Source organism: Pelodiscus sinensis, chromosome 17, assembly GCF_052426305.1.
Source record: "Pelodiscus sinensis isolate ZL-2025 chromosome 17, ASM5242630v1, whole genome shotgun sequence".
Taxonomy (NCBI): Eukaryota; Metazoa; Chordata; order Testudines; family Trionychidae; genus Pelodiscus; species Pelodiscus sinensis.
Window position 1 is genome coordinate 8,765,730 of NC_143068.1, and position 17,863 is coordinate 8,783,592.

General features: G+C 44.0%; 1 protein-coding gene across 3 annotated transcripts in view; it reads left to right on the forward strand.

Moving 5' to 3' along the window:
- DHX35 (DEAH-box helicase 35) overlaps positions 1-15,526 on the forward strand; it is a 70,019-nt gene extending 54,493 nt beyond the window's left edge. The window contains exons 14-20 of one of the 3 annotated variants that reach the window (XM_075901330.2): positions 2,937-3,031; positions 3,682-3,759; positions 5,187-5,316; positions 6,628-6,709; positions 8,003-8,074; positions 10,409-10,547; positions 13,810-15,526. In XM_075901330.2, coding sequence (XP_075757445.1) covers positions 2,937-3,031; positions 3,682-3,759; positions 5,187-5,316; positions 6,628-6,709; positions 8,003-8,074; positions 10,409-10,547; positions 13,810-13,854 — 641 coding nt within the window. In that variant the 3' untranslated portion in view covers positions 13,855-15,526. The remainder of the gene's footprint in view (positions 1-2,936; positions 3,032-3,681; positions 3,760-5,186; positions 5,317-6,627; positions 6,710-8,002; positions 8,075-10,408; positions 10,548-13,809) is intronic. The other 2 variants (XM_075901329.2, XM_006126194.4) reach the window with 2 other exon arrangements.
- The last annotated feature ends 2,337 nt before the right edge of the window (positions 15,527-17,863 follow it).

The following is a 17,863-nucleotide window of genomic DNA, read 5'->3' on the forward strand; positions in this document are numbered from 1 at the left end:
CAAAGACTTATGCATATTCTTAATTTTATGGAGTAAGAGTAATCCTTTTGAAGTTAATGGGACTAGTCATAAGAGTACAGGCAGTCCCCGGGTTACATGGATCCGACTTACATCGGATCCCTACTTACAAATGGGGTGAAGCAACCCCGCACTAGCTGCTTCCCCCCAGCAGACCAAGGAGACGCGAAGCTAGCGCTCCCCCCCCCCCCCCCCCGCAGCAGACCCGGGAGACGCGGGGCGGCTTTTCTCAGCAGACACCTCAGCTTGAGAATAAAGGACTGAGGGAAGTGAGGTGTGGGAGAATAAAACTGAGCTCTGGAGAAATGTTTGGCTAGAGTTTCCCCTACAATATGTACCAGTTCCGACTTGCATACAAATTCAACTTAAGAACAAACCTACAGTCCCTCTCTTGTACGTAACCCGGGGACTGCCTGTAATTTTAACAATGTATATGAGTTTTTGCAAGTTAGAGAATTAATGCTTTAACTTCTTATTCCTGATTAAAGTGCTGCTAAGGCTGTGAGGGTATGTCTATACTACAAAGTTAATTAGAACTAACAGCCGTTAGTTCGAATTAACTTTCATAGGCGCTACACAGGCAAACCACTAGTTCGAACTTAATTAGGTAAACCTCATTCTACGAGGCCTAGTTCGAATTAAGTAGTTCAAATTAAGGGCTGTGTAGCCACTTAATTCGAACTAGTGGGAGGCTAGCCCTTCCCAGCTTGCCCTGGTGGCCACTCTGGGCACAACCAGAGAAACTTGTCTGCCCCCCTCCCGGCCCCGGAGCCCTTAAAGGGGCACGGTCTGGCTACGGTGCCAGTGCCAGGTGCAAGCCTGCCAGCACCCAGCCAGCAGACCCTGCACCTGGCATGGCATGAGCCAGCCACCCACTGCCACCCAGCCCTCCCCCTCTTCCCGGGACCAGGCTGGTGGCTCCCAGGAGCCTTCCCAGGGCCGCAAGAGACGGGCACCCGTCTGGTCTAGTGCGGAGATCGTGGACCTCTTCCAGGTTTGGAGGGAGGCCTCCAACATCCACAACCTCCACACTAGGCACAGGAAAGCGGCCGTCTAGGGCAGGAAAGCTGCCAGCCTGGCCACCAAAGGCCACATGCAAACCCAGGAGCAGGTTTGCATGAAAATCAAGGTGGTCCAGTGAGACCCTTGACCCTGAGCTTAGAACATAAGAACGGCCCTACTGGGTCAGACCAAAGGTCCATCTAGTCCAGTAGCCTGTCTGCCGACAGCGGCCAACACCAGCTACCCTGGAGGGGATGGACCGAAGACAATGACCAAGCCATTTGTCTCATGCCATCCATCTCCAGCCTTCCACAAACAGAGACCAGGGACACCATTCCTACCCCCTGGCTAATAGCACTCCATGGACCTAACCTCCATGAATTTATCTAACTTCTCTTTAAACTCTGTCATTTTAGTTGCCCTTTTCGGAACCCTTTCCATGGCCAAAATATCTTTTCTGGGGTGAGGAGATCACATCTGTACACAGTACTGAAGATATGGTGTACCATAGTTTTATACTTCCCCTCCTCCTCCTTCCCCTGGCTTCCCCCTTCCAGCTCCCGCCTCCCAGGTTTCCCTCTCCCCTCTCCCACCCTCTCTCTTCCCCTCTCCCATCTCCTTTTCCCAGTCTCCTCAGAGGTTAATCCCCCCCCCCCAGTTTTGTTAAATAAAGAGAGTTTCTGTTTTTGAACACACATGTCCTTTATTTTGTACATCAGGAAGGGGGGCTAGGCAGGGGTTAGTGGGAGGAGGTGAGGGAGAAATGGGGTATGAGCCCCCGATGGGGAGGACTGGGGTGGCTCTGCGGGCTCCTCGGGGTGGAAGCTCTCCTGCAGCCCCCCAATTGACCCCCCCGGATGGCAGCCTGCGGCAAGTGCAGCCGGGCTGATGGCCGAGTGCTGTGCTGTGCCGAGTGTGGGCATTCAGGGCACTCCAAGATAGGACTGCTTTGCTGTCCCTCATCGGCGTAGACAAGCAAGCGGGGAACCCTGAGAACTGTCTGTCCAGGGTGGGGGTCGGGTCCCTTTACGCACAGCCCTCGGCTAGCCTGAGACAGCAGCTCCGTGCTCTAAGTCCTAACCTGATGCCCTGCCGGCACTGCTTCCGGCAAGCCTTAACTTTGGTTCAGGGTCCGCTCAATGTGGACATGCTAGTTCGAATTAGCAAAATGCTAATTCGAACTAGTTTTTAGGTCTAGATGCACTAGTTCGAATTACTTAGTTCGAATTAACTTAGTTCGAATTAAGTTAGTTCGAATTAGTGCTGTAGTGTAGACATACCCTCAGTGAAATAAAAATACATATTCATCACAGAACCAACCTAAGTTTCTTCATAGGTAGTGGCCCCTGCTCAAGATGGACCTAAGACTAAAATACAGGGAATGGGCTATGTTAGCAAGGCTCTGTGTTGGACTGCATCTACCACACTGTACAGCAAGCAGAGCTGCTGTTTGAGTCTTTCACAAGCTCCATAACTTGACAAGTTGTCTTTTAAACGAAAAGAAGGAGCACAATTTTTAAAGAAAATTATTTTAATGTCTGCCCAGTATATAAAAACAGACTTTGTTACAACGGTTTCCCTTAAGTCTGTAGAAAAGATACATATTCTTTATTTCTTTATACTTTACTATAAGTGCATACAGAAATGTGACACTAGGCATTTGCTAGTCCTTGATTCTAAGGTCTATGTATGACAGCATGTAGAGCTGTCTGTACCTGTTGTTGCTGCAGGGACTGAATGATTTATTCTGCGAAATTCTTAAATCTCTCTTTCCTCACAATGAAACAAGATCATTTTCCATTGCTGCTGTAAAATACTTTCATCTAGAAAGTCTAAGAGTAAGTTTCTTCTTTTTTGTGGTATTATTTATGTTTCATAAGCTTAGAAGCAAGAACCTTTCACCACATATTTTACAGGAAACCATGGCTGCTCTCAAGAGATCTTGAGCATTGCTGCCATGATGCAGATTCAGAACATCTTTGTGTTCCCTCCAAACCAGAAGGCTCAGGCTGTAAGTTCCATCTCATAATTTTCTTCACTTATTTCACATCTTGACTATCTGCCAAAACTTACTAATATCTATTTGGGACTTGCAAAGTCTGCTGTGTAGAGTGGAACTGAGGGTTTCTGCCCTTGCCCATTCTTCTTGGTAATGCAGAAAAGGGGAAGTTTGCAGGACAGCAAAATCTGCAGACAGTCCTCTGCTAATGATGGAGGCCTTGTACTTCAGAGAGTCCTAGAGAGTGTTTGGAAATGTTAGGGTCATAAGTTGGTATTAGTCAATTTTGAGGAGTTTGGAAAGGAAGATCGTTCTTTATGACCTTCCTTTTGAGAGGAAAGAGGTACATTTATTTTCAGGCTGATAAAATTATTGAATATGAAATAGAAGTATTTCTACCTCTGAATTAACCAAGTCTAACTTACATACAGTAAGTAAATCCCATTTCTTTTGTGCAAATGAGCTTTTATTTCATTAATGTAATTTAATTGAAAATATAGCATGTTGAAGAGTGACACTTTTATATCAACTGGGGAAGCTGTGAATTAAGAGTTTAAGGTCAATAAAGACTCAAGATGGTAAGAACTGAGAGCAGTAGGAAAGGCCATTGAAAACAGAAAGTAATTTCCATATAAAAATGCATCTTTTCTCTTTTTTTACAGATCAGGAAACATAGAAAATTTGCTGTGGAAGAGGGTGATCATCTCACTATGCTTAATGTTTATGAAGCTTTTATTAAAGTAAGCAGGGTAGAGTGCATGTGGATTCCTGAGGGTGAGGAAGAAGAGAGGATAGATTCCAGTGGTTTTAATGCCAGAAGTGGCAACGTTCCATCTTTGAAATGTACAAGCGTCCCCACTGGGGCTCTTGTACATTTCAAAGCGAAATTGCCACATAGAGTCAGGAGCCACCAGGGGACTCAGGGAGTCCCCCGCTGGCCCTGGGCTCCATGCAGCATTTAGATCTTTGCAATGCTGCTGGGGCTCTTGTACATTTGAAAGATGGAATGCCATGCAGCACTTCCGCCTTTGAAATGTAGCAACAACAAAAAATTGACTCAGATTTAATTTCTACTAAGACAAAGAACTTTTATGTGATAGTATGAAATAGCTGACAATATTTTTCCCCACCACATCCCCAGAAATGACTCAGATGTATTAGTGGGAAGTAAGTGCTGGAAGTGTGCTTATGCATTGGAAGCTATTATGTCTATTTGAAATTGACAGTGTAGGCAGTGGCAATTCAGATTCATACTTGCTGTTAACTTCCTACAGTAACTAGAACTAGGGGGCTAGGCTTGCCAACCCCCTCTCAGCCAGGGAGGGCCCGGGGCTGAGGCCACCTGGCTCAGGATCTTTTCTCCCTCCTGCCTCCACTGCCAGGGAGGGTCAGAGGCTGCCTCCGCTCTTCCTCCGGGCCCCTGGGGAGGGCTCGGCCCCTGGGGAGGGCTCAGCCCCAAGGCTACCCCACCAGGCCCCGGCTCTTGGCCCCCCTCCAGCTACTGAGAGGAGTCCGGCTGCGAGGCCACCCTGTCTCTTGGTCTCCCTGATCCCTTGCCCCTCCTAGCCCCGAGTCTTTGCATTCTGCCCCCCCAAATCCCAGTTTCCCCTGGCTGCTGCGGGGAGACAGGCCTGACTCTGTCCCTTCACGTGCCAGGCACAGCTTGCTTCCCCTGGCCACTCGGGGCTTGAGCCAGGCCGGGCCTTGGCCTTGCTGCAGTGGGCTCAGCTTGCTGGGAGGGTTGAGCCAGGCCGGGCCTCACCATGGCCAGGCCCAGCTTGCTCCTTGGCTTTACCCCCCGCTCTCAGCACAAGGGAGGGGGAGGCTGCGCAGCTCCTGGAGCACTGGGGAGGAATCTCCGAGCCCCGGGAGCCACGTGACCTGTGGCTCCCGTTCCTCCTCTCCCTCTAGTATGGGGGAGAGTGGAGCGCGGAGGCAGCGGAGCACGGGGGAAGGGAGGAGGCTATGTGGCTGAGGGCGGAGGGAGGGGTTGTGGGATGCAGAGTGACACATGATGTCACTCTGTCTCGCAGGAGACATTTTTTATATATGGAGAGAGACAAAATCAAACAAAGCACAATAGTTGGGGAACAGAACTAGACTGCACTGCAGCAGAAAGATTTACTGTGGTGTTTGTAATTGTTCTTGTATTGTTGTTGTTATACAGCACAGCAAGAGTTCTCAGTGGTGTCAGGAACACTTTTTGAACTACAAAGGGCTTGTCAGAGCAACAACCGTGAGGGAGCAACTGAAAAAGCTGCTTGTCAAATTTAAAGTGCCAAAGAAATCCAGTGAAGGTAGGAGCCACAGAATAAGAACTTTTTGTGTCTTATCTTTCAGAGTTCACCTGAATATTGAATCGCCTGACTATCAGTTTATTTTCTTACTATTTTAAAGGAATAATGTGTCTTGTCAGCCTAAAGATAATGTATATTAAATAAAACTGATTTCAAAATATGTTTTTCAAGAGTAGCAGCTGCTACAATTTTTATAATAAAAATTTGTTCAAACCTTGATGGTTTAATTGACTGCAGCAGTCTAGTTTAGTGATTGTTAATAATAACTCCAGCAATATAACCTAATGGGTGATTTCCATCCACCCCCGATTCATACCTTTGAAAATCTCCCTCATTACAATCAAGGTTCAGTACAGATCAGGGGTGGGCAATAATTTTTGATGGAGACCCACACCAAGAATTTGGAAAGTGGTTGAGGGCTGCACTCATCCCTCATATTTATGGAGGAAGTGCAGGGACTGGGATGGAGTTTGGTCTCAAAGAGAGCTTGGAGTAAGGGAGGGAGTGTGGCCTGGGGCACTGGACTGGAGTACAGGGGGTTGGATCGTGACTTAGGGCAGGGAATTGGGTTGTGAGGTAGGGCAGGAGGGGACTGTGAGCTGGGGTAGGAGATATGGGCATAGGAGAGGGGAAGAGGATTTGGGTATGTGGAGGGAGGGTGGGAGCAGAGGCAGAGGGTTGAGGAAGGTAGGGGCTGGGGTGCCAGAGAGAAGCTCTGTCAGAAGACTTACTAGCCAGCAGTGGTTCCTGAATCAGCCTCGCTGCCTGTCCCACCCCCACACAGGTTGCAGCCATGTGCTCTGGAACCCCTTCAGACTCACAGTTTTTAAAGAAAAACCACCCCGCAGCCGCTTTTTTGAGTGGTGTGTGGGTGGTGTGATGCTCCTCACAGTGTCCACAGGTCAAAACCAGCCCATGGGCCATATTTTGGCCAGGCCTGGTATCGACATTTGGTGCTACTTTCAGTTGTGCTGAGTACCTATAGCTCCTTTTGATTTCAGCTGCAGTTTCAAATGCTTAGTACATCTAAAAATCAGGCTGGTATCACCTACTCCTCATAGTATCTTGAGATGTAGCTTATGGTTGGTGCTCTCTCCAGGGTATGTAATGTGTCACCTTTGTTTTTTTACATAGTAATTTAGAATTACTATGAAACCAAAGTGAGGGGAACAGTGAATTCTGAGCCTTTGGTCTCTGAAACCCTCAATGTTGCACTTAATGACAGAAGAGTATTTAGGTGATTTTTTTTGTCATTGTATCAGCCCTGTATCACATACATTTGAAGAATAACATGTCATTTTCCTTCTTTAGGTGACCCAGATCCTGTCCTGAGGTGTATTGTTTCTGGATTTTTTGCTAATGCAGCAAAATGTCACTCCACTGGAGCTTACAGGTATGTTGATTCGAGGTTAAAGTAAGGAAGTGCTGCTCTGGCAAGAGCTGTCTGTGTTGTGGCAAGAGCCTGCCTGGGGCATTCTCTTTAAGCAGGCCTGGGGCGTGGCTTGCAGTGCACTCTCCCAGCTGTGCTCTGCTGCTGCAGGCTGGTGCTAACTGGGTGCACGGAGCTAGGAGAGGCACTGCAGGCACGTTAAAGGGCAGGGAACTGGGGATGCGCTATAGGGAAGCTGTGCACTGGGCAGCATCCCCAGCCCCCTGCCTTGACTCTGGTGCACCCCTCTCCCCACATCTCCTTCCCTGACTCCGGTGCTCCAGACACCTCCAGCTGCCTGCCCTAAAGCCCCCCATACCTACTCAAATAGGAATGAAACAGCAAATCAGAGTTATTGCTTTAATTATATATATTTTACATTCACCAATATTTTACATTACAAATCCTCCTCAATTTTCACTCCTTGCTAAGTGGAATATTTTTGCGTCTGATCTGATGTGACGTAGCAGCACTGTCCTATCGCAAAGCCCTCCTCCCCTCCTCAAGGATAAATTTATCTTCACCCCCAGTGTTGATGTATATAATTCCTTAGAATTGTCCTTTTATTTAGTATGCTTTTATGAATTGACAGAGCTGGATAGTTAACAAACAGATGCTTCTCTAGATAGACACAGAGCAAGAAAAGTTTCCTCAATTCATTACATTAATGAGGTCTTCCAGAGCTACATTTAACAGTTTCCAAACACTGTTTATCACCTCTCTTGTTGGTTAAATGCTGACAGTAAGGCTGATAGAAGGGAATTGTCAGTAGATACTAACTAATGTGCTAATGTGAGCAAGAATTATAAATGCTTCAATTCCATAGCACCTCCAGTGCAACTTAATCCAAGCCTGGAAAGCCCTGTTCTTATGATATGGGCAGAAATCCGTTCAGTGTTAGGGCTTGTCTACACATGAAAAGTAAATTGGAATGATACAGGGTATGAATTTAAAGTGATCTCCATTTGTTGATATTCTTGTTTCAGAATAGGAGTGTCTATAAATGGAATAACTCCCCATGTAGACAAACCCACACAATGATTGCTCCAAACTTTTTCCCGGGTGATATCATCCAGAATTTGGGCCTGATCTCTACAACTGAGGGGCCAGTGCATTAACTTGCATATTTTTAACTTGCTTCAGCTCTTTCAGTACTTAAATTTATTAGCATTTTGACTGGGCTGAAAAGTCTCCAGTAAATAAATGTTAAGAATAAATTTGCAATCACTAAATCTGAAATAATACTCTCTCTTCAAGGACTATCCGTGATGACCAGGAACTGCACATCCATCCCACCTCAGTGCTGTATGCAGAGAAGCCTCCTCGCTGGTAAGCTGGTGCTGCTTTCACTTGTCTGTCTAGACTAGGAGGCACTCCACATCGCACACTGTTAGGAAATCCCCATTAATAACTGCACCAATATAGCAACACACCTGGAAGATCCTGGTTCCCAGAATGTAAGTTTAAAGGAGACTTGCCTGTCAACAGTCTTTAGGCAACACTCATATAAAACTGCTAGGTTGGGAGAAAATGCTTAACCAGTTGCCTGCTCTGGCTGGCAGCCCCCACCTCAGCAGGAGCTGAGAGCAGCCCCAGCCCAGCATGGGAGTGGGAGTCCTGCAGGCTAGGGGGCTGGACCAGTGAGATCCCGCTTAGTTGGTTAACCAGTTAAACATTAGTTAAACCTAATGTTTAGCCGATTAACTGGGATTTTGCATCCAAACTCAAGCATAGTGTAGGGGACAGCTTGAAAAAATCATGTAGGTGTGTGTGTGTGAGAGAGAGAGAGAGAGCGAGAGCGAGCAAGCACTGGAAAGGGAGGATTTGGAGGGAAAATAATGCGGATGGATAGTCCAGTGCTAATGGTCTGGGATTCAGGAGACATGGGTTCAAATCCCTGCTTCACCAAATTTCTGTGTTGCCTTAGGCAAGTTGCTTAGTTTTCTGTGCCTCCTTCATTTCTGAAACAGGGATATTAGCATTTTCCTGCTTCACTGGAAGTGTTAGGAGGCATTCAAGGTACTGTATGTAAGTACTTAAAGATAGAACATGAAATGATCACCAAGATGAGCAAAGATCATCAACTCAGCTATATATTTAAACCTCTCTATGTACAGTTTAATACTATAATTACAACTTTATAAGGATCACATTTGCATATTCACGTATTCATGTTGCCATTTTAAAATATTTTAATTACAGTACTTTACTGAAGCTATGCTAAAGGTTTGAAATAACTAAATGGTCGATAGGAATGTTAAATTGTGAGTAATCAGTTAATTGAGTAATCAGTGGAATTTCCATCGGCTACTTCATTAGTTGATAAGGGTGGGAAACTGCAGGTGCTAACCCTGCCGCAGCTCTGCCTTTTAAATGTATTAAGAGCCAGCAGGCTTGCGCCAGGTTCCCTCTGCTGCACTTCTGATTTTTAAATGTATTAGGAGCTGGCAGGCTGTTAATACATTTAAAAAGCAAAGGTGCAGTGTCTGGGACTGGGTGTAAGCCGGGAATCAGCTGATTCCTTAGCTGTATTTTATTTATTTTTTCTGTATGAAATATGAAGTGTTATGTAACATTTGCAAAGGGCATTTGGAATCATGCATACTATGTAAGATCTTTGGGTGAGCTTCCAAATATGTTAAGAGGCTGGATTTATTTTTGTACAAATCAGTTCCAAACAGGGAATTGTATATATCACATCTTGACTTACAAAGACATGACTCTCTTAAATGAATATTCCACCCATTCTTTTAAATCAGTCTATTCCTTATATCTGATGAGTAGTCATGCAGGTGTTAGTATATCATAAAATTGGCTAGCAAAACTGAGCATTTTTCTTTCTGACTGGAAGGGAAACAATCTGTGATTTAGCTATAATTATAGTCCTGAAACTATGATGTGGGACTTACAGATTAGTTTTTTATACTAAAATGACAATACGTTTACCTTATCCATCTTCCTTCCATCTCCACTTATTTATTTGTAGTTTTAGGCTATGTTCATGTGTGAATCAATATACTGGGCTGTGGACAGTGTTCATTGGGTTGCTTTAGTCTGTCTCTGTTGTTAGTATGGGAGGAATATAATATCTTGTTCTGCTTTGCCTATCAACTGTGAGTATAATGTGTTCTCACTCTGGTTTTAATTTTGGTTTTCCTCAGATTTTCAAATGAATCAGTGGTTGTCTTGGGGAAGAAGAGAAAAGTGAGAACTTTCCTCATGCTTCTGTTCACTAATCCTCTGCTCTCAAAGGAGAGTCTCTCCTTCCCAAGCAGTGTGGTGCTAGCTTTGTCTATTTTGTTGTATATGGAAGATAGCTCCATGTGGTGAGGTTATGAATTGGATTACTGAGAGAGCAGAGCAGAGGATTAGAGGTGCTTTTGTCCCTGGGGAGGGATGTTTATAACAAGTCTTAGAGACAACTTTCCAGCTTTCTTGGCAATGGCTGCCTAGGGTGCTGCAGATGATTCTGGTGTGCTCACTTTCTGAAACTAAGCAGTATATGTTCTGGCCTTATTCAAAACACTCTTCCACCCATAAGCTTTGTCCTGACTGTTCCCTGCAATCAGGGATCCCACTTCTGCTATATAATATGACCTCATAATATGATCTCACCTTCTGCTATATAATATGACCTCATTTTTTCTCTCTCTTTGTTTTCAGGGTAGTCTACAATGAGGTCATACAGACCTCCAAATACTACATGAGAGATGTGACTGCTATTGAATCCACTTGGCTGTTAGAACTGGCACCTCACTTTTACCAAGAAGGAACGGTACGGACTCGACATAGACATCAAATGGTACCACTGCTGTATTGGCAGCTCTTGTACTTAAAGCTTTTTTTTCTTCATTATTTTTATTTTGTTTGCTGGGGTTAGAAATGGATTGGAGTGTGAGTCCTGACAGGGGATTTAATATAAAGCAGGAGGCTAAGAGCTCTATTTCCATACTGGAGTATAGCCTGTTTAGATACTGACTCGGAGTTGTATTTCTCCATTTGAAGTCCATTTGTAAATTCAGCACAGAGCTGTTCTGTACTCAAAGGTGTGTGTTCAGTAGCACTTCTCACAGCAGTTCTGTTGACTTGCTGTTAGTAAGTGTAAACTTGAGATGGCCCAAGTCTTCATGTGCATTGAAACAAATGTCTGGGCAATACCAACACTTCATGATTTCAAGCATAGCAATGATAAACTGCTCTGTTAGGAAAATAAATTAGAGGTTAAAATTTGGAGTCATAACAAGCAGTATCCTTTTATGGATAAATGTAACTCAAGTTTTGTATTTAGCAGCTTTATATTAAGGAGATTGATTCATTAGGACACCTGGGGTAGGTGGATGTATAATCATATAACCTGAGGCCCCAAGACACTGTAATAAGTAAATAAATAGAAAAATTTAGGCTTCAAGCAGTGAAATCAGAAGTTGATTAGAGCTACAGGACTATGGATAAGAAATACTGGCTTGTGAGTTTGTTTTGCTTCCCTGTACACAAAGTAGCTCAAACACACAAAGTGAAATAGGAAAAATGAGCCAGGTTGGCAGGTACCCATAATGATAGCACACACCCCATTTTCATATGGATGTTTCTTATTTTTTCCAGTTGATGTTATCCTTCTAGCTTAACGTCTATTTAAAAAACCAGATGCTTTGCCTTGAGCCTGAAAGTAGCCAAATTCTGGCCATAAAATCCCTTTTGCTACGTCTAGACTGCAAGCCTTTTTCGAAAGAGGCTTTTTCAAAAGAATCTTTCAAAAGAGGCTTTTTTGAAAGAGAGCGTCTAGACTACGAGCAGATTTTTCAAGAAAATGAGCCGCTTTTTCGAAAGAGTCTAGACGCTCTCTTTTGAAAAAGCACAGTTTGTATTCAGTAGCGCCTTTTTTTGAAAGAGTACTTATTTTTGAAAGAGTACTATAAAAAAAGGCATTATTCCTCGTAAAATGAGGTTTACCGCGATCGGAAAAACCCCTGTAGTCTAGATACACCCTTTTAGAGCAAGTGCCTCAGGCAGAAACACCCAGCAGAGAGAGCCTTGCCACCAGTTCTGAATAGCAGGAGCATCCAGCAGATAATTGTTTCAATGGGACACCGGGGAAGAGGTGACTTCTTAGGTAACAGTGTCCTAGACCAATAGCACATACTTGAATAGCATCCAAAAGTGAACAGTTAACTAATGCAGGACATGAGGCATTGACACAATAGCCTTGTAGCATCTCAGGTGGCAAGTTGGAACATACTGTGTTCCAGCTAAAACTTCTGAATCTTCTTCAAGGATGGCCCTAAGCAGAATAGGGATGTAAAATCCCATGTAATCACTCAACTGGTTAAACATTACATTTAACTGGTTAATCGATTAAGTGGGATCCCAGGCAGTGAACCACTCCAGCCTGGCTGGAACAGCCCCCAGCCTGCAAGGCCAGCCCCACGCGGGGACTGTTGGCCGGGTTCTTGGGCACCGGTTAACCATTACCCATTCACATCCGTAAAGCAGACCTTGCAGCTGTAATGTAGCTTTGGAATGCTGTATGTATCAATCATTGAGGCAAGGTCTCTCTTAGAGGAAATTCTTCAGTCTCTTGATTGACATTGCATGAATAAAAGGCCTACAAGTTCTTGATATCTGGGAACACAGAAGCAATGACAGATTGAGTATGACCTCTAAAAGTCATGAGTCATATCCCCAAAGGGCAAACACATATCCTCAGTAGCTGCCTCCCGTTCCTGCCAGCCTTCATCACCTCTATCTCGTTTGGGCCAAGCTTCAGCCGAATTTGCCCTCATTCATCTACACACCTTTGCTCTGCCTTATAAGAACAGGGCTGGGCTGATAAGGAGTGGAATATTATCCCTGTGCTTGTGACACTGAAGCTAGGCTCTGCAATAGCAGTCTGTAAACTCTGAACGGTAGGGCTGAGGTGACCAAATAAGAACATAAACATAACATAAGAATGGCCAGACTGGGTCAGTCCAAAGGTCCATCTAGCCCAGTGTCCTGTCTGCCGACAGTGGCCAATGCCAGATGCCCCAGAGGGAGTGAGCAGAACAGGTAATTATCAAGTGATGCCTCTCCTGTCATCCATTTCCAGCCCCTGACAAACAGAGGCTAGGGACGCCATTCCTACCCACTCTGGCTACATGGATTCCACGTGTGAGATCAAGCAGGGAGGAAGACTGATTATTCTGTTCTAAGAGGAATTTGAGAGGTACAAAGCAATGCCAAAAAGCCTCATTCCACATGCATCATAAGATTGTGAGATTCTTCATAAAGCTCTTCTGATATGCAACCTTCTAGCAAAACAATGATGTGGGCATCTCAATGTAAAGAACCAAATTCTGGTTTTTCTCAGGGTGGTCAGAAAATGGACACACACAGAGCAGTATTATTGTGAGGCTGTATTCAGGCCAGCCACTGCCAACTATGCAGGAGTAATCTGAATGGAATAGGAATATGCAGCTTCTCTTGTGAAACAAACCTTCCCTGATGTGGAGGGATCCCAGAATGGAAACCTCCTATGGAATGAGAATGTATTGGAATGAGATCTGGTATTATGATGCTCAAATGCAGTATCACTGTAGTGAAAACTTTAGACACGATTTTTGAAAAGATCAAGTTCAAATTACCCAATTTACTGAGCAAATTCCACAATTGCACATGCAAATAAAAGAATTGGATGGGAAATGTAGCTAAATCATGTATCTAAATAGACACTATTTTGTTCATACAAAAACCTGCAATAGTAGACACTGAAAGGTTGCTTTCTCTTGAAAATTGTTCATACACTAACATGTGTACTAGGTTTTGTTAAATACCTTAGGGAAAATTTGACTTTGGAGTTTGTCCATTTATTTCCAGAGGAACAGTAAGATTCAATGCATTTTACAAAAACAAACAAAAATATCAACAAATAAACAGTAAATCCTGTTGTTTTTGTGGAGTCTATAAGGTATTCTGGAATACAGGCATGGAGACTGATTTAATGAGGGATTAAAAATTCAATATTCTGTACTTGGATTTTTATGAAATGGTGCCATAAATACTAAACACTCTTTTTCTTTCCCTTACAGCACCTTTCCTTGAAAGCAAAGAGAGTTAAAGTAGATGACCACTGATTTGATGTGCCTGTTGAGCCTTTCCAGATACAAAGCCTACTGCTGATTCAAAGCTGGCTACAGTCCATTCGGCAGTCAGTTCATTAGCAACCTGACCCCACATCAATTAAGTGTTTAAATGCCTGCCAGGATGCTGTAGGGGTTTATGCATGACCAGTACATTGTAAACCCACGTTAAGCTTGCACTGTGAATATATTATTCCTTGGCCTAATTGACCACTCTCTGTAACCTGAATATGTTGCTTTTTTTAAACAGGTAGACTAAATGATCAGAATAGAAAAGGCAGAAACAGAACAGAAACAAAATACTTAGTATGGTACAGCACCCTTTGAGAGAGACCCAGGGCTCGGGATGCCCTGCCTCCTGATTCCTTGGAACACTGTGAATATTGCTGGCCATCCTGACACTGCCTGCTGAAGTTGGGTAGGTGGACGGCAGTGAATTGGCCCTTAAATTGTAAGGGGCTGCCATGGAAACCTTGATACTGTGTTTAACTGTGCCTAATTGGTATGATGTTGCCCTGAAATAACTAACGACTCCTCTCTGTGAGTCAAGCTTTCGCCATCCTGTAAAGCTTGTTCCACAGATAGTGCTGTATTTGGACAAAGGCTTTCCATCCTTGAGAAGCACTATCCAGCAGTTGGGTTTTTTATTAATCATACGAGGTGTTTGCACACATTCTGTTGTGGAACAGGATTTATGCAGATTCACAGAGGGGACTTAGCTTTATTTTCTGAGTAAGAATAAACATGCCAGCCTCTCTCAACACTTCATGAGATTTCAGAAGGGAAATCTCATAGGAATGCTGCTTTTAGCAAGATTCAGCAAAGACTAAAATGCTCTGTACTAACATAGTCCTTTTTATATTTTTATTAAAACAATCTGCTCTTTGCAGTTGAGGATTCTTCTCCTCTTCTGTCAGTGGGAGAGAGGTATTTTCAGCAGCTGGTGGTTTAACTGGGACCCCATGGCTGTCTTTTTCATAAAGAACGTTACCCCTTTGTGTTTAAACACAGTCACTTGGGTACATGTACATTTATTTTTCTTACCCTTTTGATGATATTTATTTTAGAAATGTGGTTTGAAAGTTTTATTTTTGTAAGGACATTTGTTTGGTTGATGTGCCTCTTTGGAACATGTTAACTATAATTTTATTTCCATTTCTAAGAAGTGTGTAAATAAGTGAAACTTTCTACGTAGAATAAATGTCTTCTTGCCATGGGCTGCCTTGCACATCATTTTTGAAAATTTGCATTGCTGCCTCCCACAAAGCTGCAGAGAAAGCTTGTTCTGTTGTGTGAAATATGTGGTCTGTGCAGTGTCTCGGTCCTCATCGCCAGCACAAAAAATAAGATATGTTAGCCTCAATATGTGGTACCAGTACTATGACAAACTGTCATCCCCACCCTCCTCGATTTCCTAAGTGCAATCCATCTTCTCTGTATCTTTCTCTTAGAGTGTAAGCTCGTTGGGGCAGGGGCCGTCTCTGCGTTCTGTACAGCGGGAAGACCACCAACAGCACTAAAAGATCCAATGTAGTTTTTTTCTCTTAAAGGGGCAAGAGCTGAATACAAAGACTTGTAAACTTTCGATGTTGCTTTGTCCTCTGGAAACATTCCCTAGAAAAATAAAAGCATTGAATCAAGAAGGCTTGAGAATGTATCCCTTCCCACCCATCCAACTAAGCTAGCAAGTCCTTATTGCCACACTGCCGTGGTCTGTGTTTTGAGATGGCTATGCAGGGAGCATCCACTTAAAGTGGCATTTCTAGAAATACCAGGTGCGCTTGAACTCTGTGCTCCAGAGGCTGACACGGTTACGTGGCCAATGTTTCGTCCTGTTGCAAAATAATTTGATTTATAATTTGACTCCCTGTACCTCAAGGCCTTTGTGAGTCATAGTAAGTTAGGAGCACAGAGATCTGAAAGTGAAGTTACCACATGCAACCTGTTGCATCTTCAGTTGTGCAAATAGAATAGATCATTGTAAGAAATCCCAGTCTTCCCAGTAGGAGATGACTTGTGCTAGAGGTAGCACTCTGATTCTGAAGATTTGGGCCAAGAGTGACTAATGCTACTGGCTCCCTTAATATTTTAGTACCAAAATCGAAACAGCTTAACAGAAAAGAACAGACTACAACACCCCTCCCTGTCTGAAAAGCAAGGCCCCTTTAAAGGGCTTTCACCCACAATACTAAAATCACTAGTTTCTTTGGGAAATTCAGGCTTAAGGCTTTTCTTGCTCGATTCATAGCACTGTGTTTTAAATACACTAGATACAGAGACTAACAGCGCTGTCTTGACACAGGCTGTGCGCAACACTGGGAGTCTTAGCAGAAACATCACTAGTGCTGAAGGGTGGTAGAGATTGGAATGATTTAAGGATGCTGCCATGTGTTCATAAAGGAATTTACTGAAAAATGCAAAGATTTGAAACCAATGAGAGGATGTTAGAGCATTATGCTCTTGCATCACCAAAGCTATATTTGAAGAGATGTTTCCTGTAAAAATAAAACAAGTTATAGCTCACTCACTACCCATTGAAGTTAGATGTTAAATCACCCTAAAGCAATAGAGGGTGCTGTTATTATTTCTGCAGAAGGCCTTCACTGTATTGATGGCCTACTATAAAAAGGATTGCCGATGGTAGAAATAATATGAAGCTAATTGGAGTAGAAATTCAGTCAAAGCAATAGCAATTGAAATGCAAATCACTTCCTGAAGATTAATGGAGGCTGTGACAAATTGATGGGGAAGCAGTCACAGCTGTGGCCCATTCTTCAGCCAGTCCTAGGAAAAGGCATGGGCTACGAGGAAAATGAAAAGCTCAGGCAGATGGGTTTAAGGCAAGGCCATTTCCATTAGTTTAGTAGCTATGCCCTACTGCCCATACCTGGAATATTCCTTTAACTTCAGGATAAAGTGCTGTGCTTAACTTCATTTTGTGCCCTTGTTCCTGGCCATGACATTCACCATCCCTATGGGGCTGTAACACTGCTCATTGCAAATTAGTTTGCATGTATTCTTAAACAAAAGTGTTTTAGTTCATTGCCAGTGGCAAAACAGGTGAATTCTGCTCTCTTAGGCTATGTCTACACTCGCAGCTTCTTGCGCAAGTACAGCCGTTCTTGAGCAAGAATCTGCAGAGCGTCCACACTGCCTGCTTGCTCATGTGCAAAGAAATTTACAGTACAGCATGGTAAGAGAGGGCTTCTTGCGCAAGAGCTATGTTCTTTATCAGGTGTAAGCCCTCTTGCGCAGGAGCTCTTGCGCAAGAGGGCAGTGTGGACGCTCCGCAGGGATTTCTTGCACAAGAAAGCCCTATGGCTAAAATGGCCATCGGAGCTTTCTTGCGCAAGAGAGCATCTACACAACAGGCACAAACATCCTTTAAACCATGGGTTCTCAAATTGGGGGGCATGCCCCCCTGGGGAGGCATGAAGAAATTCCAGGGGGGGGGCCTGAGGTGACCCAGCCTCCCCCCCATCAAGTTTTGCTGCCCTGTTCAGTTCCTTTTTTTTTTTGCTCAACAAGTTTTGCTGCTATTTGCGGGGGGTGGGGGGGAATGAGGGTTTTTCAAAAAGAGGGGCCTGATGCCAAAAAGTTTGGGAACCACTGCTTTAAGCCATCACCTCTGGCCTATCGTACCAAACTCAGCTCTGGGATTAGGTTACATCACCCACTGGTTTGGGGTGTTCATGGGCTGTTCGGAACACTGCCAGGGCCTGTACCAGCTTTGTTGTCAGATCAAGGCCAGCAGGGTCTGGCATTACATGTCAGGGCTTGGCTTTCATCCCAGTCATGTTTGAGCTGTGAGAGATCTGAGAATTTAAAGAGGGAAATAAACAAATGAGAAGCAATAAATAAAATAAATAAAAAAGAGGGGGAGTTCAAGGGAGGGGTATGGGAAGAAATATGGGCCCTACTGGAGATGAAAACTTTGTTCAGCATCCAAAATTCAAAGCAGATTGTCTGTGGGTTGGCTTGAACTTTTCTACAAACAAGTTGG